The 24,128-nt window shown below is 39.1% G+C and overlaps 1 protein-coding gene across 7 annotated transcripts in view; it reads left to right on the top strand.

The window, feature by feature from the left end:
* Positions 1–24,128, top strand: part of ENOX1 (ecto-NOX disulfide-thiol exchanger 1) — a 548,229-nt gene that overhangs the window by 489,257 nt on the left and 34,844 nt on the right. For 6 of the 7 annotated variants that reach the window (XM_027873687.1, XM_027873694.1, XM_027873689.1 and 3 more), the window contains one exon: positions 3,414–3,470. The exons of the other annotated variant lie outside the window; for it this stretch is intronic. In XM_027873687.1, the coding sequence (XP_027729488.1) occupies positions 3,414–3,470 (57 nt within the window). The remainder of the gene's footprint in view (positions 1–3,413; positions 3,471–24,128) is intronic. 7 annotated transcript variants of the gene reach the window in all.

Raw genomic sequence — 24,128 nt, forward strand, 5'->3', positions numbered from 1 at the left:
ATCATCTTTACTTATAAAATTGATAGCTAGAAGTGACCTTAGAGACCATCTGCTCACATTACATAGGAGGAACTGAGGCTTTGAGAAGCAAAATGTTCTATATACATGTAAATCTTAGGGACCACCGTTACTGGAGTTTCCACAGCCATGGTGCTTTCCATCACTCCACCCAGTTACAAACTGGGAATTTGGGGGCTAAGATACCTGTTCACACTTTCTGCAAAACAGACTCTCAGAAGTATTTATGTGGAATAAAAAAATGGATATTTCCTCATCAAAAGTGGGGCAGGAAAAAATATGAACTAGAGATGAATATGCAAATGAATTCAGTGTAGTCTTTAATAGAGTGCATAAACAGCTTCCTAAAGACCTGATGAATGACTATTGGATACAGTCATCACCATCAATAAATGCTTCTTCATTGCCTGCTTCTCTAGTCTTTCTGTATCCTCTTCATCCTACTGTTTTAGACAGCAGGTACTCAAGAAATGATTTTAGATGATATTAATGAAGGGAATGATCTTTCATGAAAAAGATATGAAGCTTGTCCTCAAGGAACTTTATAGGCAATACTGTGTTTTGATATATTTTATTGATTTTTCTATTTAAAGCCATGGTCACAAGTTGGGGATTGATTCCTAACTGACTAGATCAGCAGGCAGGCTCTGACCTAGGTACTGGCTCCCATCGAAAATTTGCTTTTAATTTAATTCCTCTTTTGAATCATCAAATTATTACTGTTGCTTATACTTTGACTCTTATGCCTTATTTGCCTCTACCTATCTTCATGATAACAGTAGGTTCCCACCACTCAAGTCATTCCTTATCCTTCCTTCTCATAAACACACACACACACACACACACACACACACACACACACACACACACCCCACACACAGAAGGGCCAACCCTATCTTCTGAGAGGGGGACAGGCACTCTAATTAGCTTAAGATAGAGCCCCTTAGCTGTTCTAAGAGAGGGGTCTTCAGGGCAGAGTCCACACCTCAAAGGCAGGTGAGGATAGGAAAAATACATATAGCCTTTTCTTCCTGGAAGCTATAACAGATGTGATGAGAGTGCCCAAGCAAGCAGAAAGGTGTTGGGGCAAAGAGAAATGAGTGATAAGATTGTGTATAGTGCTGTAAGTGATATTGGGTTGGGTAAATGATTTACCTTTGGAAGGGTCAGGAAAAGAGACATGTGTTAAGAAGATGTTGGGTAGGAAAAATGGAAGGAAGAAGAAATAAGAAAGACAAGAGGAAGACAGAGAGATTGTAGAATATGGGAATATGGGAAATGGGACAGAGACTGCCACATTCACAATCGCAGACTTCTAGTACAACATAGCTAGAGTTTGTCTTTATAGCCAAGGGTTCTGGGTTTGAAGTTAAAAACAACCAGGTTCAAATACAGCCACTGAGGGCTTACCTTATCTTATGGGTTTTAGTATAGGGTTTGAGATGGAAGGCATTCCTCCACGTTGAAAAAATCAGCAACCATTTATTAAGTGCCTACTGTGTACTGATGAAGCAGCATAACCTAAATTCATTAGAAGACCAGGTTTCCAATCCTGCCTTTGATACATCTTGGCTTATGACTTGGCAAATCACTTAACCTTCCAGTATCCCCTGGCAACTCTTTAAGATTCTTAGGTTGAAGAAAAGGTGGTGTGATCTGCATTGGAAGGAGTTCCTTACCCAGGAACTCCCTACAAAAAGGGAAATATTGGACCTATTTAAATAAATAAATAAGCCAGGGACTAGGCCATGGTGATAGAAAGAAAAGTGACATAATCCCTGCCCTCAGAGAGTTTACTTTATTGGGAGAAAAAATATGTATGTGTAAGAATATGTATATGTAAGAATATGTAAATAAAATGTAAAGAGGACTAGAAGAGCTTTAGCCTTTAAGGGAGTGAGGAAGGACCTCATATAGAAAGAGGTGCTTGACCGAGCTGTGAAGAAAACTAAAGATTCTCTTCCAGTTTTTCCCCCACATGCCCTTGAGTTTGTAAAAGTGAGAGAACCTGCTAGACTTCGGTCATGGTGTCAGAAGAGCAGTGAAAATGTGCCTTCGTTGGTGAATTTTGTTGTTCAATTGTTTTCAGTCATGTCTGACTCTTTGTGACCTCATTTGGGGTTTTCTTGGCAAAGATACTGGAGTGGTTTGCCACTTCCTCCCCAAGCTCATGTTACAGATGAGGAAACTGAGGCAAATGGGGTTAGGTGACTTACCCAGGGTCACACAACTACTAAATATCTGAGGCTGGATCTGGGGCAGCTACATGGCTCAGTGGTAGATTTTACATTCAAGCCAACTAGGCAAGACCAGCTATCCCTAGTCACCTTCATGTTGTTTGAAAGCATTCTCTTGCTCAGAGTCAAGTGGGTGTGACTTTCAGGCTATGTCTATGGGTCTGTTTTTAAGGAAACTAGAATAGTTAAAATACATAAAGAACCAGAAACAGCAGATGTTCTAAATCTTACACAGTGGTGATATGTATGCGAGTGTGTTGTTTTCTTTTTTTTCCCATCCAAGTTTTGAGCATTTATCTCCCACCATGAAGCATTTATATTGGACATAAAAGATGACAGACCTGCATAAAGCAGAAGGAAATGTAGGCAGACAGCTGGAAGGATGGCCTACCCCTCCCTTGTTCCCTACACCCAAATATCTGCTTTCCGTCAGGCTAGGGTGAAATGCCAATTAAAGGGTTTCCAGAAACTCTTGATAACTGATTATTTGTGAGCCTTCCAGGAGGAAGACTGGCATTTCCAAATGTTCACTGTTAAAAATCTCATCTGAGAAAGACCTTTTCTCTGAATGCATCAGTGACCAAATCTTCCCAGTTCTTCCTCCCAACAAAGAAACATAGGGTCTCCTCCTTCCTCTACCCCTGGAAGCAATGCTGTGCACTGAGATAGTCTCAAGGAGGGCCTGTACAGTGACACTTGGGTGTTTTGAACAACCCGAAACAAATATATCATTCAAAAATAATCATTAGTACAACACCATTGAGCTAGTGGCAACTTGCAAGCACTGCAGAGTTTAAATTAATAGCAATAAGAATAACAAATGGAACCATTTGTTATTCTTGAGCTAATTTTTTATACTTCATGCCTTTCAAACCACTTACTAATGTTATTATTAAAAACAATAATGTACAGGACTTGTGTGTGTGTGTATGTATATGTATGTACACGTACGTACCAGCTAATCGACCCTCAGAACATGTTGGTTTCAAACTGGTTTCAGAAAGACTCATTAGAATTATGCGTCCCATCTGCTTCTTCTCTTTGGAAGCCTTATAAAATGCAACCTCCAGTAAATCAGAGCTAACTGTCACTGTAACACACTTTCAAGTAATGTGCCTGCTTGTTTATTTGTTGTATGTTTCTCCTTACCCTTTGCAGTTAAAAAGTGCCAAGGAATTAGCCGAAACCAACGGCCACAGCCACGAGGATGCAAATGTAGGTATAGCAAGTTTGTTTACCACTTGTCATTTGATGTTGGTTGAGTGCCCATTTGCATGTGATACTTTATGGATCATATAAAAAGGAGATACTGTTCCTGTCCGTCGGTGACTTCCTGAGATTGCTGCTTATATTGGTCGATGAGCATTCATGCTGTTAGCTTAGATGCCTAAATGTTGGATTGAAAAATGCTTCTAACCAGCCCAGAGCCTCACATATTCAGATCGCAAGGAGGCAGCTGGAGTACTAATTTCGAGTCTATAAACAACAGAGTTCTAAGAAGGCCAAAGGGAGAGGGGACATTGTAATGTCATAGAATATCTTATATGAGGCATGTTATCATGATGGTTATTTTTGGCCTTATAGACCATTATACCTAATTTATGATACCTTAGGTTTCTCTAGTGCAGGTGTTGTTAAACAGGAGCCCGTGAACGTATTTTTTTAATTTTTAATTTTTTTTAATTTTAAATTAAATTAAATTAATTTTTAATTTTGATAAGAATATTTCAATACATTTGGTTTCCTGTGTAATGCATTATTCTAAGAAGGCTTCACCAGACTGCCAAAGGGGTCCACGGTATAAAACAGGGTCAGAACCCCTGGGCTGGTGTTTCTATTTTGCTAAAGGTAAGATTTCTGTTCCCAAGGTTCTTAATGGTTTGGGATGTGTAACCATCACTTAATCAATCAGCATGTGTTTATTAAGCACTTACTATGTGCTAGGTACTAGGGTTATAAATAAAAAAGTGAAGTATTTCCTGCTTTCAAGAAGCTTGCATTCATTCTTTTGACCGTAGAATGCAAACCTATACTTATTTATTTATTTTGCTCTTTTGTCAATCCTTTTTCCTTTCACATGTGTGTATATGTTAATACCATTCTTATCTTCAAAAATTATTTACTGAGCACTTTTGTTTATCTGGAATAGAACCAGAATATAGCATTTCTGAGCGAGCTTGGGCCAGGTAGGAGGGATTTTCCATCTCCTGTACATCCTATTTAATTATTTACAACATAGACCCCAACATCAGTAGCATGTCTCCCTCTCCACTTTGCATCATCTGCAAATTTAATAAGCATGCATCTAAGCTTTCATCCAAGCCATTGTCAAAAATGTTGAACAGCACAGGGCCAAAGACAGAACTTTGGAGTGCTCGCTAGAGATCCACTTCTAAACTAACATCAAGATATAACAGTTTGGGTCTGGACTTAGTGAATGTTCTTGTACTGTCATCTAGCCCACATCATTCCCATCTTGCCCACAAGGCAAGATAGCATGAGAAAGACTTTATAAAAGGCTTTGTCAAAATGTAGATACTTTATGTCGAGAGAATCTCGAGTATTCTCCTCCTAATTAATACCCTAGGAAACTTCATAAAATAAAAGATTAGCTAGGCATGATCTGTTCTTTATAAAACTAGTGCTGGGCATGAGTGATCACAGTTTCCCTTTCTAAGTGTTCACAAACCATCCCTTTGATAATGTATTCCAGAATTTTACCACAAGTCAAAGTCAAGTTCACTGGCTTATTTTTTTCAGAGTCTATCTTCTTTTCTTTTAGGAAAATCAGGACAGCAGTCATCTTTTTCCAGTCTTAGAGTACCACTTCCATTTTCCAAAAACTTCTAGAAATCACTGACATTCATTCAGTAAGCATTCCCATCAGGTTTCTCAGTATCTTGGGATTCAGCTCATTTCAGTTTGGTAACTTCAAATGATTCAGGACAATTAGATGTTCTCTTACAGTCTCTTCTTATTTACATAGAATTGTTTTTGTTTTTTGGTTTTTTGTTCTAACTCACAGTAGTGATACTAAAGGAAAATCTCAGGCCAGGTAGGAAGAAGAGGAGAGAGGGAGTGAAAGGCACATAAGCGATTGTTCAGTATTTGAAAATATTTGAATATTTGAAAAAAAAAGTCTGAAATATAGTCTTTGTTCTCTGTGAAGATTTTGTCTTAGCTCTGTATTGACAATTTGAAGCAAGGCCATTAGACTAAAAGCCTCTATTTAAAATATTATTGACTGAAACAAATAGAGCTACTGTCATTCACATCAGAAGCTGCTACACAGTGAACCTGTGGTGACTGAGCAGATCATTCCTGAGACGGTTCATATTGGCTTTTTTGGTTAACATCCATGAACACTTACCGTGATAGCTTCTGGTATTCTGTTTTGGCCTTCTAAAATTGCCTTGGCACTCACATGTCAGATGTGCACCTGAAAGATTTCATCAGTAATTCTGAAGGGTGTCTTGTGCAAGACATTTCCTTCCTTGCAATTTACTAGCTTGTTTCCCAAGTGCCAAGGAGCTCCCAGATTCCAGCATATTATTTATGCCTGGAAATACTCTAGATCCCATTACATTATTGCCTTATGGCCATAATTATTATTATTATTTTTCTTGAGTACAAACTTTATTTAGTACCATATTTAACATAGAACTAGGTACAAATCCTGCCCAGTATTCTCATGGGCTTACAGGCTCACTGGATGTTACAACATAAATGTTAGAGATCAAAAAGTTCGATCCAATTGTACAGATAAAGAAACTGAAGCCCAGAGTCCTGCAGTGACTTAGCCAGTGTCACACAGCCAATAAATGACAGAGCCAGGACTCAGGTGTTTTGACACCAAATCCAGTAATCTGAAGTACCAATTCAGATATCCCTTCAAATAAACTACATCCTTTCCCTGTTTCCTGGATATACCAAAATCCGTTGCCAGCTTACTCAGAATCAGCTTTTTCTGGAGGAAAGGATAAATGCATCACTGCTGCGAAAATGGAACAACTCCATCAGGCCCTGATCTTGGTCAGGGCCCAAATTGCTGAGGCCAAACATCTTATTTGCATGTGGAATTTTGGATATTAACCCTAGGTAGAACAAATCACATCTTCTAATTCACCCTGGACTTAAAACTAGCCTTTGTCCCAGGTCCTCAGTAGGACATTTCTTCAGTCTCGATCCTGTTCCCCTCCTCGAAGCATATTGGGCTTTCAGTCTTACCACTGTTTTCCAAACTTGGGAAAGCCGAGTAATAGAGCTCTGATGATGTATTCATAGTAATTTAAATAATGGAGCAGGATCACACAGCTAGTTAAGTGTCCAAGTACAGATTTGAACTCCTGAAGATGAGTCTTCCTGAGTGCTTGTGCTCTATGGCTCCATGTAGTGGCCAAAAGTAGGACCACATGCTTTGGATCTGGAAGGGACGTCACAGAGACTGAGGTCTTCATTTGAAAGATGAGAAAACTGAGTTCTAGGGAGATAAAGAAACTTGGGCCTGAGAGATTTTCTAGTCCAACTCTTTCATTTTTAAAATGAGGAAAACGTGACTTAGGTTGTGACTTATACAACTTGATGGTATTAAGGGGCAGGATTAGAATCCAGGTCTTTCCAATTCTGAATCCAGCAAGAACTCTTTCCATCCTAATAAAAACACTCCCTACATTTTTGCACTTTGGGGAAATGATACTGGGTTGATGTCATACTGACAAACGTGATTTCTTCTTACAATAAAAGAAAGCATCTGAATGATCCTGTTTACACATATTAGTACAGTACAGTTATAGGCTCTTTAACATGTGTGAAGATATCCTTCCCAATTTTAAAATGTGGCTTTCCACCACACACTAAACAAAGGATAGACATATACACAGATGGGAGAAAGATATGTAAAAGAAGAGATGCCAAAGTAAACAAAGTCACACCATCAAAGACAAAGAAAAGCCCAAATGACTGTCCTTATGTATCTACTTCTCTTCATTTAATACACAGGACAAGGGTTCACTGGTACATAGACTCAGTCTTAAGTCAAAAGACCTGGATTCCAATTCTTCCACTAATACTTAGTGCCTTTGTGACCTTCAACAAATCACTTAACCACCCTGAGTTCTTAGTTTCCTTAGTTATAAAAGGACAGGGTTGGAATAGATGGCTTTGGAGGGCTCTGCCACCTTTACATTTCTGATCCTAAGGACCCGTGAGACCCTTCAGTAGACAATATTCACTTTCCTTCTTCTCCTATGGCCTTACTACCAAGGGAAAGAATGATATATCATCAAGCATCTGTCCCCACACCATCACCACCCCCCAAGGGATCTGGTCTTTGGTAAAATTCAGCAACTGTAATTCCTTATGAAGGAATATTTGAAAGAAAAAAGAAGTCTGAAATAAAGTCTTTGCTCTATCTGAAGATTTTGTCTTAGATCTATATTGACTATCTGAAGCAAGGTATTGTAATAGGTGTCATTAGACTAAAAGCCCATGTTTAAAATATTATTAACCAAAACAAATATTTCTTCATAAATATATCATTCTTCTTCATGTCCCTTTATCTTCTCTCCTGCCCCACCCCCTGCTTGCATTGGCATTATCCTTTCCTTCCCATGGCCCTCATTCTTCCCTTCTCACTCCAGTACTTGTCAATCAATCAAACAACTATTTACTAAGTGATTTCTCTGAGCCAGGCACTAGAGATACAAAAGAAGGAAATAGTCCCTACTCAAAAAGAACTTGTATTCTAATGAAGAAGGCAAGGACGTATATAAATATGTGTAACAAAGTTAATAAATATAAATATATACAATAAATGGCGTTAGAGGCAAGGTAGTTTGAAAGGCAGAGCACTAGCATTTGGGGAGGGATCAGGAAAGGCTTCATGCTGAGGCCTGTGAAAAAAAGGAGCTGCTTCACTAATATCTGCTGATTGATTGATTCTATTAGAGATTGTTCCCTCCCTGACAGCCATGCCCTTACTTCATAAAAAAACTAACCCGTCATGTGTGTTATCCTCTCAGGCCCTTGCTCTGTGTTGGGAAACTGATCAACAATGAGTTATAGCACAGAGGACACTGGGTTTGATGTTAGAGGATGTGGTTGGAATCCCACTTCTCTCACTCAATAACCGGTGATTGTGGGGAAACTGCTTCACCTCTAGGCCTTTGCTTCCTCATCTGTAACATAACAAGGTTGGCCGTATGGTCTGAATTCTGTGTTTCCCCATTAGTCCGAGCCAAAGTGATGGTGGATGATAGTGGATTAGTGGATCACACCTATTCTTTCTCCGTTGTAGGCTTTGCTCCAAAAGAGTCATTTAGGCCTTTGCATAGGACTACCTTTTCCTTTCCCCCTAAGGACCACGCTATCTTTTATCCATCCTCATATTAACACCTCACTCTCAGAACTGGTGTCTTTCCTTTCTGGTGCCATGAATCATCATCCTTAGTTTTCTTACGCTGATGCTGCACTTCTCTCTGACTTTGCCACCTTCTCCCAGGCTTGTTTACTACTTCATCATGAGTTAACCACATCCCTTGCTGCCTGCCAAGAAATCCACAATCCATCCGAGCAAACCCACAGAGAAATTCAATCCCAGTGTCCTTGACAGCTGTTGATGTTAATTGGGGCCCTTCCATGAACCTGGGAATCCAGTTCTTGACCCTCCCAGACTCTAGGGGAGAATCAGGGAAAGAATTCCTCTCCCAGACAAAGAAGCTAAAATTCCTGCAAGTTTTATTTAACCTTATTTTTTTTATGAATACTCAAGAAAGGGAACCTTACAGAGTGTTATATTGGCAAACAAGCTGTTTGAAAATACAACCTTATGGTTTTGTTCTGAATGACAGGCCTGGAGTGAGTGGTTCTTGGTTGGTTACTGGTAGATTATGATACATCTACTTCCCCTAACATCCGGAATTTAATTGTCTTATGAAGGTAACATCTAGGCTTTCTTATTTTATTTTATTTTATTTTTTAAGGCAATTGGGGTTAAGTGACTTGCCCAGGGTCACACAGCTAGTAAGTGTCAAGTGTTTGGTCTGAGGCCGGATTTGAACTCGGGTCCTCCTGACTTCAGGGCTGGTGCTCTATCCACTGCGCCACCTAGGTGCTCCCCATCCAGGCTTTCTAAGGCTGTGCCAGTGGGACAATCTCTGGGCCAGGAGTCAGAAAAACCTGAGTTCATTTACTTACCTCAGTCATTTGCTAGCTGTGTGACCCTGAGCAAGTCACATAACCTCTGTTGGCCTCAGTTTCCTCAGCTATAAAATGCTGATAATAATAACATCCACCTCCCAGAGTTGTTGTGAAGATCACATGAGATAATATTTGTAAAGTACTTAGCACAGTGCTTGGCAAATAGTAGGAGCTTAATAAATAATTGTTCCCTTCCCTTTCTTTCATCACTAGATTAGCCATAGAATTCTTCAGTCACCATAACTCTCAAGAGGCCAGCTGCATGAATAGAAAAAATATCCAGATTGATGAAATTAAAAATCCTAGATGTATGTAAAATGTTGAAGTAGGATACATGTGACAGGATTAGTACACATTTGATAATTCTGGCAGGTTTTGTTCAGAGAACTAAAATATCTTATTGTTCCAAACCAGATTGGAAAAGTATAGTCAAGGGAAATGAGAACATCAGCTCTAGGCCAAAGAATTCTATGACTATATTGTCCATTGAAATCAAAATATATCCAAAGGGTATTTATCCATTTTGAAGATTATAACTCGATTTCCTTAAAGAGTCTTGAGCAATATTCTTATGTGTACTAACCCCACATATAATCATTTAGAGATTTGAGACCATTAGGCATGTTTCTGTATCCATCTATGAACACTTTTCAGTAAAAGTGGGGCCTATTGGGTGGCAGCATAGAGAGAAATCTAATATCTCTTTTCAAAAACAATTAAACCCCAGTTTCCAAAAGATAAATAATTATAAGTAATGAAGTAGCAATACTTAAAGTGAATACCTAAGAAGAAGAAGAATCACAGTATAATGCCATCTATCTAGCAAGAGTCAACATAGTGTAATGGATGACAACCAGCACTGGAAGACTTAGACTCAAAGTCCTGATTTTGACACATACTAGCTATGCGACCAGGAGCAAGTCACTAACTCCTGAAGGCCCCAGGCAATTCTGTAAAACTGAAAGTCACAGATGAATTTCTATATCAGTGTAGGGAATTTTCATACTTAGATCCCACACATTGATGAAATTACAATTTTGGGTCTTCTCAAAAAATGCCAAGTTAAGGATTTGGGAGCATTTAATGGGAAAGAATAATGAAATAATGACCATTCTTGAATACTTTTGGAAAGCAAAATGATGCATACTCTCTAGGAGTTTCTAGAGAAACATGGTTTCAGGGCTCCATGTGGGAATAAAAAACTGTTAGAAATTTTAACCTGGGATCTTGAAAAGGAAGTATTTAAGATTCGGAGAGCCTAGATCTTAAGTATTCTGCTCAGATCTAGGCTAATAGAAACAAGTCACTCACTGTTTAGTAGCCCAGCTTCCCAATGAGATCAGCTAAGTTTTCAATTTATGAGCTTGAGAACACTAGCAAAGTTAAGAGAATAAAATGGATTACATCTCTGAATAGTAATTAAGCCATTTTAAGTGATTGAATCAAAGATATCCACAATATCCAAACCAAGCTCAATTTAATCAACAAAGGAGAATTCCAGAGGTTCAGCTCTTTAAGATAAATCACGTTAGGAGACACAAGCAGTCCTATTTTACAATTATGAAAAGAACGTAAAGAGATCTTATTCCTGGGCATAGTGCCCAGTAAATGGCAGCCTGTTATGACCTCATATGAAGGAGAGGGAGAGAGTGAAAGAGAGAAGGGGTTGTGGGAGGGAGGGAGAGAGAGAGAGAGAGAGAAAGAGAGAGAGAGAACATACTTAGTCACATTTGTATGAGAAAAAATTCACCTCCAGAAGGAATGTCAGAAGTAGACATTTTGCCCAAGAACGCTGATAGGAAATGGGAGGGAGAATGATCAGCTCTGGCTCCTAGGAAGTATTGGAAAAAATGCAGAAAGTGAGGCAAATGAGGCCAAAAATATACTGATTGGCCTGTGAGCCCTTGGAATGGAGGGAAGATTCTCTGATGAACTTCCCTTTCTTTTTGTCACTCATATACTGGTAAGAAGTACCTAAACTGCCTGGAATTTTCAAGTGTGTTGAATACCCCAACAATGATGTCCATACAATACAACTTCTACCAACATAAATTGGAGGAAGGGGACAATAGACGTCAGAGTAGGGATGTGTGAACTTTACTGACCTGAAATATATCTAGGCTGGTCTTCCTTGGGTAGAATTGGGAACCAGTGATTTGCTCTGCTCTTATATAAGAATTTCACACCCAACACTCCTTTTATTTTTATCATATCTTTCTGTAGCCTTGGGAAAGGGAAGACTCATTCTCTTTTTCCTACATGCATAGTTCATTTACTGCCTGATCAAATTACTTCTCCAACACAAGGGAATATTCTACTCTATTGCACTGGGGTGTTGCTGGGAAGATGTTGGATTATGCTTAACTGTGGGGATGGAAATGGGAGTAGAGGTGAGAAGGAAGGAAGTTTGCATAAATTTCACTCTTCTCTGTACAGCCAGTTCAGCCTAATCAACCCTGGTGATTAGCCAGTGACAGATGTCACAGTCAGATCTCCCTCACAACCCATTCCTTCTTAGAAAACCTTTGCCAAAGGTGTTTTTCTGATTAGAATTAAAACTCATGCACATGATTGTAGAAAAGTTTGTCCCAAAATAGATTATGCAATCAAATCAAGCCGTTCCCATCACCCGTGAGACACATTGCAAATAGATTGATTAATATCGGTAGGCTGTAGAGTAATACTTCCTCAGCAAAAGCATAGGATTGCTCTCAGGTTGGGTGTAGCAGCAAACACTCTTAAACCAGCCCCAAAGAAATGGAATGTCCCAAATCCTCTCCGATCTCACCTTTCCTGTTCTTCCTTTCTCTTTCTCCATCCGTTGTTTTCCTACACTACATGCCATCACTGGTTTTGTAGTGGTGACTAAAGCACCACTCAAAGAGATGAAAACCCAAAGGCCCATTAGGAAGTGTATGCAGTTCCTCAAAACCTCCAGTAGCAGAGATCTCTCTCTACTTATCACCACTTATGTCATGTGTGAGCTCACTGAATAGGGAAGGAAGAGGGCTGCCCCAGTCTGGTGCATGAGGACCTCTACCTAAGTAATTTCCAGGCAGCCAGGTGTGATTTTCATAACCCTTGGTGCCTAGGATGTTTTTTTCTCTGTACTTTTTGTTAGAATAGTCCTCAAAGTAAAGGAGTTAGTTTCGATTCACATTTAAAGCTTAATCAGAAGAATTCCTGACCATATATACACGATAAAACACCTAGATTGGCAGAAGATGAAGTGACGATTGTTTCTGCTTTATGACCTTAGTAAGAATTTTCCTTCCAGGATAGTGAGAACTAAGGATCTTCCTCAAAACCAGAAGGCTGATCATAAGGAATTCATTGTGGGATAATGAAAAGCATGGGGCTGAATTTAGTCACAAAATCAAGGCTTGAATTCTGAATTGGCCATTTCCTGAAACCTCTGTGACCCAAGAGTAGTCACTTAATCTCGCTAGGCTATAATTTCTTCATCTGAAAAATGTGGGGATTGGACCAAATGACCTCTAAATGACCTTGTAGCTCCAGATCCTATGATTATATAAACTTTTCTCCTTCTGCTCTTCACTTCCTCCTTCCCCTTTAGAGTGTTGGATTCATTAAATTCTTGAACTCAGATGAAATATCCTAGGATATTCGCATCATTCCCAGCTCTCTAAACATGGAATGCTATAAAGGGGAGAAAAGTTGTATTTACTATGAAAATAGTCGTTGTGATCCCATCCTGTATGGGATGTGATAGCCTTCAGTGTACAGTTGAAATATCTATGTGTCAGTACCAGCAAAGGTTCCAAGCTTCTCTGTCCCCCAACAGACCCATTCCCTTCCAGGGTTAATCTTATCTTTGTGTGGGAATGAATGGGCACCTCTTTCCTTTTCCATATTAATATACATTAAGGATATCTGGGACATTCTCACACATTCTTGAGATGGTCTATTTCCTCCCACCTCTATACTGGCACATGCTCAGTATTTCAGAAGACGTATGCTCCATACCAATCTTTATCTTGAACCAGTTTAGTTAATTCCTAAAAGTAACTGAGTAGTGCCAAAGTAGTCAAATTATTTTTAACGCTAGGGCTGTCCTGGGCATCCTTAATCAAAGAGGTGCCTCGAAGGAGGCTGCATGTTTTACTTTGGGGGAGCTTTGAATAGAGCTATTTAACTAGGGATACTGCATTTATGCATAAGTTCAATGAATCTCTTTAACCCCAAGTCAAAGCCTTAGGAGTGGTTTTAAGTCCATGGGACCATGAGGCAAAATCAGAATAGAGACATGTTTCCAAAAGCAGTTAGCAGTGGAGCCTATATCTCTGGTTTAGCGATATTGGGCATTGCCTCCTCCATGAGGGTTAAAACCACCGGCAGAATGATGGGATCTTGGCCACCTCAGGCTACCGAACCGCCATGTCTCCATGCAGGCCGAACATCTTGGCCACAGAACAGCCTGTCTCTCTGAGCCACAGGAATCTTTGTGTGTTGAGTTCAGCTGGCATCAGTCTATTTTGTAAATAGCCACAGAGTTACTGGAAGGCACAGGAAATCAGGCCCTTGCCAGGTAATGCCGATTATTCCCTAAATCCTGGAGGGTTTTTTCTTTTGGTGGGGGGGGGAGAATGGATGGAGGGCAAACTTAATGTTCATTCAATTTGATCAAGAAAATCCTATCAGCTTCAGCCTTCCTTAGCCCAGAAATTGCCCTTGTAGGAGAGATTTATTGCTGTGATGCTCACCATCACTGTCATTATATATGTGTGTGTGTTTGTGTGTATATGTGTGGGTGTGGGTATGTGTGTGGCAGTGTTCCCATTAGATCATAGAAGGTGAGTGATGGACATTTTTATTTGGAACATTTCCATAGTGCTCTGGGGATGCTGATAAACTGCTTGTTTTTATGAGACTTTCAGATTCTAATTAGCACAGGCAATTTCTTTACAATCCTAACTTTCAGGAAGAAGACCTTAAAGAATGAGAAGTGTTTGTGAGTACAATATGCATGAGGAGCAACCTTCTCCATTTATTATGTGAATTTAACTTTTCTTTTCCTGCGCTTGCACATTTGGCAATGAAGAGGCAATCTCTTTCAGATTGGGGTTGACTTAAGAAAAAAATGGCACCCATTTTATAGTTTAGCCTTAAATTAGCCCCTTCAGAATAACTGTAGTCACTGTGGGCTGGACTGGTAGCCAGGAGAGCCAGTAAATGGCATTTGTCCCCAAGTTTGATCTAGCTATCAGGCAGGGGAAAAAAAAATCACCTTTTTTAATTTTTCATTCCTACATAATAGTAGAATTATTCGTTGGTAATGAATCTTTTTTTTGGTAACAATATTATTCTCCTTACCCATAATACCCACTCCTTTTCCTTCCACCTATCTAAATAATAATAATAATAATTAATAATAGCTGACATTTATAGAGCATTTACTATATACCAGACAGGCAGCTAGGTGTCTCAGTGGATAGATTTCTGGGCCTTGAGACAGGAAGACCTGAGTTCAAATCTGACCTCAGACATTTACTAGTTGTATGATCTTAGGCAAGTCACTTAACCTCTATTTGTGTAGGAGGCAGCTTGGTGTCTCAGTGGACACAGCATTGGGCCTCAGGTCAGGAAGACCTAAGTTTAAATCTGGCCTCAGACACTTACTAGCTGTGTGACCCTAGACAAGTCACTTAACCTTTGTTTGCCTTAATCCACTGGAGAAGGAAATGGCAAACCACTCCAGTATCTTTGCTGAGAAAACCCCATAGAACAGCATGATCCATAGGGTCAGGAAAGTCAGACAGGACTGAACAGCTAGAACCAGAATGTGCCAGGCAGTGGGCTAATTGCTTTACAATAATTATCTCATTTGATCCTCACAACAATCCTGGGAGGTAGGTGCTATTATTACCCGAATTTTACAGAAGAGAAAAATGAGGCAAACAGAGGTTAAGGTCTTTGCCCAAGGTCACACAGCTAGTAAGTGTATGGTGGCCTTGAACCATTCTTTAAGAACGGCTGGAATTCTACCCAGGATCTGGTCCAACACCCTCATTTTATAAATGAAGAAATTGAAGCACAAAAAGGTTAAGTGACTTGCTTAAAATCACACGGGTAGTAATCCTCAGAGCCAGGATTCAATTTCAATTTCAATGCAGATTTCTGACTCCAGAGCTAATTTTTTTTTTTTTTTATTTTTCCCCACTCTACCACACTGCCTTCTATATCTCTTCTGGTTTTCTCCGAGTCTTCCAACCCTCCTGAATCTCTTCCTCTGCTCTGAACTCTTGTAGCACTTAGAGTTGGATGACATATTTAGTACTTAATATTATACCATTTAGTGTTGGTCATTGGAACCATAGAATCTTAGAACTTCAAGGGACAACCTTAAGCCTCATCTAGTCTAATGGTGTCAAACTTAAATAGAAATGGAGCCCACCAAAGGATCCCTGCAGTCTACGTATTAAAAATCACTTAATTAGAAAGCCACATTTTAGAAATATGTAGTTAGAAAGTACATATTAACATTACCTATGTTCTATTGTATTTTTGTTTATTTTGTTAAATATTCCCTAGTTACACTGTAATCTGATTTGGGCCATACTGGGTCCAAATTTATTGGTTTACCCATGGAGTGGGTAATACAAGTATTAATTTGTTCCCATTTTACAGATGAGGAAATTGAAGCTCTGGGATTACAGAGATTGTAAATGTCAGAGCCAAGATATGAACCCAGTTCTTCTGACTCCACTGTTCCTACCACATCACCTCCTGTCATTTCTTTAAAGGCAGAGACTGGCCTGTGCTTTATCTCCAAATAGCTTCTCATACCATGCTAAGCAAATAGTAGACATTTCAGAAATGAATGAACCCCACCTGAACAATGCCATTTCGTTGGTCTCTCCTATCTAAGGCAGCAGCAGCCCAGCGGTGGGGAGAAGGAAAGAAAGAGAGGAATTTGATCAACTCCACTCAGATGCCAGGACATTTGTGATATTTTCTTTGCATGACCCCCAAATTGCTAGCCATGACCCAGATCATGCTTCAGTAATGTCTAGGGCACCCAGTTCTTACTGGAACATTTCTCTTGTTCTGTATAAGGAGACAAGAGTTGACAATAGAGAATTGGATCTTAGAAAAAAGCTATTTAATATTTACCAAGCACCCACAATGAGCCAGGCAAACCTGGTGGGGCTTGATTTTACTTTAATAATCATCCAATGACTTTTTTGTCCTGTTCATCAGTTCACATCCCATCTATTCTGGTGACCTATATTTGCCATTAGAAAGGTCAAATATAACCTCTAAATTTTCATATTATCATTAGTAACCTAAACTCAGCAGGTGAAAATTATGATAGCGCGTGCTTTGTAGTGGAGAAAAATAAGAGGTGTCTTTCTGAGAAATGAACTGGGAAACTAACATGCCAAGAGCACCATAATACAATTAATCTTTACCTACAATAGAGTTAGCATCATATGAGATAAATCAAAGGGACTAATTCTGGATGCACACACATACATTTAAAGGGATTTTGCTGTGCATTCTTCTGATTGTTTCTCAAATTTTATTGGCTGGGGAAATTGTTTATGTTCATACTATTCCAACCAATGAGAGGGGGTGGGGAAAGTCTATTGAGGGGATGGAGAATAAAAATCACGGGCAAGTAGAGAATTTATTACTTATTTTCTTTAAATATGACCCATAAATACAGTGGTATGCTATAGATTAAAAGCATTTTTTGCTTAACTTGGCAAACTGAGAAGAATGCTATATTCAGAAAACCTGTGTTCTAATTCTCAACCCTGTGACCTTGGAGAAGTCATCTCACTTCCTTGGGACTAATTTTTTCTCAACACTTACATGAGAAGATTGGATTTTAAAGAATGGTATCATGGAAAAGCATTGGACTTGAAGATCAGAAAAATGGATCCATTTCCCATTTCCCATTTCCTCTGCTTACTAGTTATGTGATAGTGAACAAGTCACATCAGTCTCTCTGAGCCTCAATTTTCACATCTGTAATAATGCTTCAATTTCTTACCTCACGAGGTTGTTGTAAAAAAAAGTATTTTATAAACCACAGATATAATCTCTTATTATCTCTAAGGTCCTTTCCACCTAGGTGTGAAAAATAAAGTGATATCCCCAATTAAGCTACAATTCAGGCAGCAGTAGAGACTTACCATTTAATAAGGCAACATTTAAGTAATGGAAATGCTATTATCCCCTTGAATTGAATATAGCCATGATCTGTAATAATGTCAAAAAAATTTAAGATAATAAAGACACTATTATTTTAAAACATTATATATAAAAATCTCAACATACTTCATACCTAAATTAATAAAGAAATTATTTTAAAATAATGGTTATGATATCTTACAGCTTTATAAAGTTATGCCTACATGACAATAAACATTTCCGCAGACTAAAATGGTGAACAGCACCCAGTGGACTCCATTATTTGTTCATGTCTATTTCCAAACATTGATTCTGTTGTCATGGGGGAGTTTTCAAAATAAATGTCAACATATTGATTCGACTAATTGATAGACAATCAGTGAGTATTGTTTAAATACCTACCATATGCAGGTAGGCTTGGGGATACAAAGACGCCCCCAAAAAAGAAGAAGAAACAATCCTGCCTTCAGGAAATTTATCATCTTTGGGGGAGACAAGATGAACATATAGAAGTGTATGTACATATACATATATATATTTATGTATATGTGTGGATATCTATATATGTATCAATGTATTTTGTATTGATATATAATACAGAGTAATTTTGTGAGGGAGGCACTAGCAGCTGAAAGATTATGAGACAAGGCCCTTTCTAGGGGGTCACATATAAGGTGTGTGCATGTGTGTATACACTAAGCTAATAGAGGAATTATTTTTATATAATGACTTTACATACCTCCAATATATGTGTGTATATGTATACATGTGTATATGCATATATACGTGTATTTGTAAGTATATATGCCTTTGTGTGTCTGTGTGTATATATATATATGTATGTGTGTATATATGTGTGTGTATCTGTGTCTATATGTATGTGTCTGTATGTATGTGTATTGTATATGTACACATACATATAGCCATATACATAGAAGGTATATAAAGTCATACAATATAATCATAATTTATAAATAAGTCACGTATATATATGTATTTATGCATTTGAGGTTTTCTATATTATGCTTTAAAATAATAATGTCTTTCTAAAATATGGTATTTGGACTGAGCTTTAAAGAAAGTGTGGGCTTCCTCCCTGCAGAGGAGATGATGGAGCATATCACAGGCATGGGGGCACAGCCTTACAGAGGCATGAGAAGGGACATGGAATGTCATAGGTGAAAAACAGGTAGGAGGCCTATTTGGCTGAACAAGGGAGCTAGGTGTCTAACAAGGCTGGAAAGGTTGATTAGAACCAGGTTGTAAAGGACTTTAAACATACACACACACACACACACACACACGCACACACACTCAAGAGTTCATCCTGGATCCTCAAAGTAATGGGGAGGCATTAGAATTTATCGAACATGGGAGTGACACAATCGGACCTATGCTTCAGGAATATCACTTTCCTGTCTACCGTGTGGTCAATGATCACAGACTAAAGCTTCCTGCCTGGCAGTCACTTTCTCCCATTCCTGTATATTAGTGTCACCTCCTCTATGAAACTTTCCCTCATCACCCCATCTCAACTAGCTCCAACCTCTGAACACCTAAAGCAGAGGAGTCAAACATACCAACCACTACACTCCCAAATGGGCCAATTAAAATGTAATTGGGAAATATTTAATCAAATAAAATACAACAAAACATAAATAATATTACATTTTAAAACTAAGTTAATATGTAGACTGCAGGGATCCTTATGTAAGGTATTTGAGTTTGACTCCACTGTCCTAAAGCACATTATACAGATTTTATGGTAGTTATTCCATGCTTAGTATATGACTTATGTCCCCAACACAGGGAGCTTTGTGAGGTCAGAGACAGTATCTGGTCCATCTCTGGATCCTCTCCCCTTCCAGGGCCTAGCACAATGCCTTGTATTTAGTAAATGTTCAATAGGTTTTTTGTTGAATGAAATAATTATTTTCTTTCTCTTCCGTCTCTTTAAAATTTTCTGCCTTTAAGAAAACATACAATATATAGAAGCAGAAGAGGCTTATGGCTATACATGGACCCAGTCCAGAAGTTTGTTAGTCTAAGCAGGGGTGGAGGCCTCAAGGCCACAGGTCCCCTACCCCTGGAAAAGTCTAACACTATGAACATGAAATTCATTTTTCATAATGCTGCCACCTTGTTCTCTGGTACTGTTCTCATTTCTTCTTTGTAAGTAAGGTACCGATTCTGCTGCCTCTTACACTCACACCATAGCCACTTCAGGTAATACTTCTCTGAAAGAGGTCTTTTTCTCTCTATCTGTCTCTCTGTCTCTCTCTGTTTCTTTCTCTCTCTCTGTCTCTCTGTTTCTCTCTCTCTGTCTCTGTCTCTCTCTCTCTGTCTCTGTCTCTGTCTCTCTCTCTCTCTCTCTCCCCCTCTCTGTCCCTCTCTACCTTCCTCTCTCTCTCTCTCCCTCCCTTTACACCATTATGTTCAGGCAACTCTGATATGCCTGGTCATTGATCCGTCAGCCCCTAGATAGCTTCCTGGTCTGTTTCCCTCCTACTGCCTTCATTATTGTATGACAACAATTGCTAATCAGACTCAGCTGGAGATTCTGCTGTCTCCCAAGTATGCTGGGAACCCAGACAGCTCTGGGAATATGGGAATGTGTGTTCTGAGTGTTCAACATCATCTTGCTGAAACCAAAGCTCGTCCATCCTGTGCATGTGAACCTACTGGGGCAAAGGCATTTCGAGATATCCCCTCTCCCCAGCACCCCCTGAAAGACCCAGGCTAGCTTGACCTTTGAAACCAGAAAACTTTCTAAGCCCAGTTGTTTGAATAGTCTTAAGACATAACAAATATTCCGCATGGCTCAGGGGTCTAGCAATTGAACACCAATGAGGTGGAAAGTCTCAGCGTGTAGGATGTGATAGCATCGTGATGAATGACTGCATCCATGCTGAGGAACAAGAACCCGTAGACTTCTCCCATTAAACAGTCTCTGTAGAGCTCAGGCGTGACCAGCATGCCTCCGGACGCCTCCTCAATGCAGACACTGAGCACGAAAGTCCCCCTCTGAAGAGGTCAACTGTGGGTGGCAGTCCACCCTCCCAGGAGGGGTTAAGTGATTGCTTAGATTACAGAGCCCTTAGAAACTCTCACCTCATGATTCCTAAGGCCCTCTGGACTCTGCTGAGGATCTGGTGGCCCAACTCTGTTTTTTTAATTGTTAAAAATTCCAGAACTCACTTCCACTCCTCAAACTGGCTATTCCTCATCCTTTTCTCACCTTGACTTCTTGCAAACTCGCCCTTCCTCCTCCCTCTTGACTTCTTCCTAACAGTAATAACAATTCACCCAGTGTTCCTCCCACCAATCCCAGGAGAGAGGTGGTATGAGGTATTATTTATTGTCCCTATTTTACAGATGAGGAAACCAGGGTCCAGACAAGTGAAGTGACTTTACAGCTGGTAACTCTCAGACCTGCCATTCAGAACCATGCCTTGCCTCCAAGTCCAGGCGTCTTTCTACTCTAGCAGTCTGCCTTTGTTAGATCACAAGCTCCATAAAGGCAAAGACCGTATTTCACCTAAACCTTACATCACCACCACTACCACCCTCCCCAGCTGCCTAGCATAGTGCTGTGCTTGCAATTTCCAATTGGAAACCCAAAATAAATGCCCTTCTCTTTTCTCCCTCTCCTCACGACCTTTTTATTTGAAGGGGAAATCAAGGTAGAGAAGGAGGTTTATCACAGAATTCCAACCCAAAAAGAAAGAAAGAAAATTCCCCCCTAAAACATAATAACTGGTCATCCAACCTTGGGCTTGAAGATTTCTAAAGAGAAGAAACATGCTCCCTCCTATTCTTCTGTTAGACAGATCTAATTGATAGGATTTTTTTTTCTGCTGTCAAACTTAGATTTGCCTCTTTGCAACTTACACCCATTATTCCTAGTTCTGGGAGAAAACAGAACTATTTGAATCCACATGATATCCCTTCATATACCTGAAAATAACCACCTTTGGTTTCTGTCTCCCACCTGCCTCCTACCCCTACCCGAGCTCTTCTCTTCTCCTAAGTAAACACCTTCATTTATTGCAAGACATCCTCGCATGGCATGAACTTGAGGACTCTCACCATTCTGGTTGTCTATCTTTGCACGTCCCACACCTTATCAATGTTTTTCCTAAACGATGGTGCCTAGATTCGAATAAAATTCTCCAAATGTGATGACCATTTTGAAGTACAGTAGCACAATCACCTCCTTATTACTAGAACCTATGACTCGTATCGTATTGGGGCAGCTAGTATCACAGTAGATAGACCGCCAGGCCTGGAGTCAGGAAGACTCATCTTCCGGAGTTCAAATCTGGCCTCAGACACTTGCTAGCTGTATGACCCTGGGCAAGTCATTTAACTCTATTTACCTCAGTTTCCTCATCTGTAAAATGAGCAGGAAAAGGAAATGGCAAACCACGCCAGGATCTTTGCCAAGGAAACCCCAAATGGGGTCACAGAGTTGGACACACCTGACATGACTGAACAACAATGATATAACCCTTATTATAATGATCACTAAATTGCATTACCTTTGTTGGTGGCCCTATTGCACTATTGCCTAGACTCCTAGATCTTTTTCAAATTGCTATCCAGCCATACCTCCTCCATCTTATACTTATGAAGTCGTTTTTTGGAGGTAAATGTGTGACTTTATATAGCTATCCTTGTTAAATTCCATCCGATTCAATTAATCCAATTTAATTAGCCTGTCAAGATCTTATGGGATCTTGAATCTGCCATTCAGTATGTTACCTATCCCTCCCTGGCTTGTGTCACCAGCAAGTAAAAAGTATATTATTTGAACTTTTATATGTCATTGATGAAATGTTAAGCGAGGGGGGAGGGGCAGCTAGGTGGCACAGTGGATAGAGCTCTGGCCTTGGAGTTAGGAGGACCTGAGTTCAAATCCAGCCTCACACACTTGATCCTTACTAGCTATGTGACCCTGGGCAAGTCACTTAACCCCGCATGGGACCAAGTGTTGATGCTTGGAAACATCCTTCCCAAGCAAGAGAAAGCGGTGATTACTGCTGAGTCCCATGATTCATTTTATATTTCATATAAACATATTTATCTAACCCCCATCTCTATTATCTTTTATATAAGAATAGCATAAAATACATTATCACAACTTAGCTAATGTCTAGGTGAATTATTTCTAAAATATTTCCCTTATCTATCAGGTTGGTAAAACTGTTTTTAAAAAAAGGAAAAGGAAATATATTTATTCTGGTCTGAGGAAGCCATGCTAGCTAAATGATCATACTTCCTTTCTACATCTCTTTATTTTTAATTTATTTTTTAATTTTGTTGATGTGTTTTGTTTTTGTATTACAAACATTTATAGATTAGTCCCTGTTTAGGTAAGTAAAACTAATAATAGAATGAGTAACCTGTTCTGAAACATTTCACATCTTTAACACCCCCTCATCTCTATTTTTAAGAAAATTAACAGAAAATTTTTTCTGTCCTTCCCATCCTCTATCCCAATGGGGGGAATAAAAGAAAAGAAAGACAAATTTCTTGTAACAAATATGCATAGTTAAATAAAACAAATTCTTTCAATGCCTGTGTGTGTGTGTGTGTGTGTGTGTGTGTGTGTGTGTGTGTGTAAACCTACATCACATCAATTACCTATATGTAATAGATAATATGTTTCATCATTGGTCCTCTGGAATCATGAATATGGTCATTGTATTGATCATAGTTGTTATAGCTTTCAAAATGTATGTTTGTGTAGTGTTGTTATTGTATAAAATGTTTCCCTGGTGCTGTTCATGGTTACGTCCATCCACAGGTCCACCAATAGTACATCAATATGCCTGTTTTCCCCTTGGCCCCACCAACATTTATCATTTTCCTTTTTTGTCATCTGATGGGTGTATGATGGAATATCAAAATTACTTTAATTTGTATTTTTCAAATTAGTAGTAATTTGAAGCATTTTATTTTTCATTTGGCCATAAATAGCCTACGTTTCTTCCCTAGAGAACTGCCAGGCCATTTGTCAATTGAGGAATGGCTCTTATTCTTATAAAAATGAATCATTTCCTTATATACCTTGGAAGTGAGATCTTTATTAGAGAAACTTTCTATAAAGATTTTTCCCAGTTAGTTGTTTCTCTATTAGCTTTATGAAGTTTGTGCTTCATTTTTGTAAAAAAAAACTTTTCATTTTTGTAGTCAAAATCATCAATTTTATCTTCTGTGATCTTCTCTATTCCTTGTTTGGTCATGAACTTTTCTCCTATCCATAAATTTGATAGGTAATATTTTCCACATTTTTTCTAATTTATTTATGATTTAACCTTTTTATATCTAGGTCATGTACTCATTGGAGCTTATCTTTGTATATAAGATGTGAATTGCTGGTCTAGATCCAATTTTTTTCCACATAGCTGTCCAATTTTCCCAGCATTTTTTGTTATATGCTGAGTTCCTATTTTAGGAATGATACCAAGGGTGCTTGTCTTCATTGAATAGTTGGGTATTAGATATGTTGCT

This window comes from Vombatus ursinus, unplaced genomic scaffold (assembly GCF_900497805.2).
Source record: "Vombatus ursinus unplaced genomic scaffold, bare-nosed wombat genome assembly UNPS02014802.1, whole genome shotgun sequence".
NCBI lineage: Eukaryota > Metazoa > Chordata > Mammalia > Diprotodontia > Vombatidae > Vombatus > Vombatus ursinus.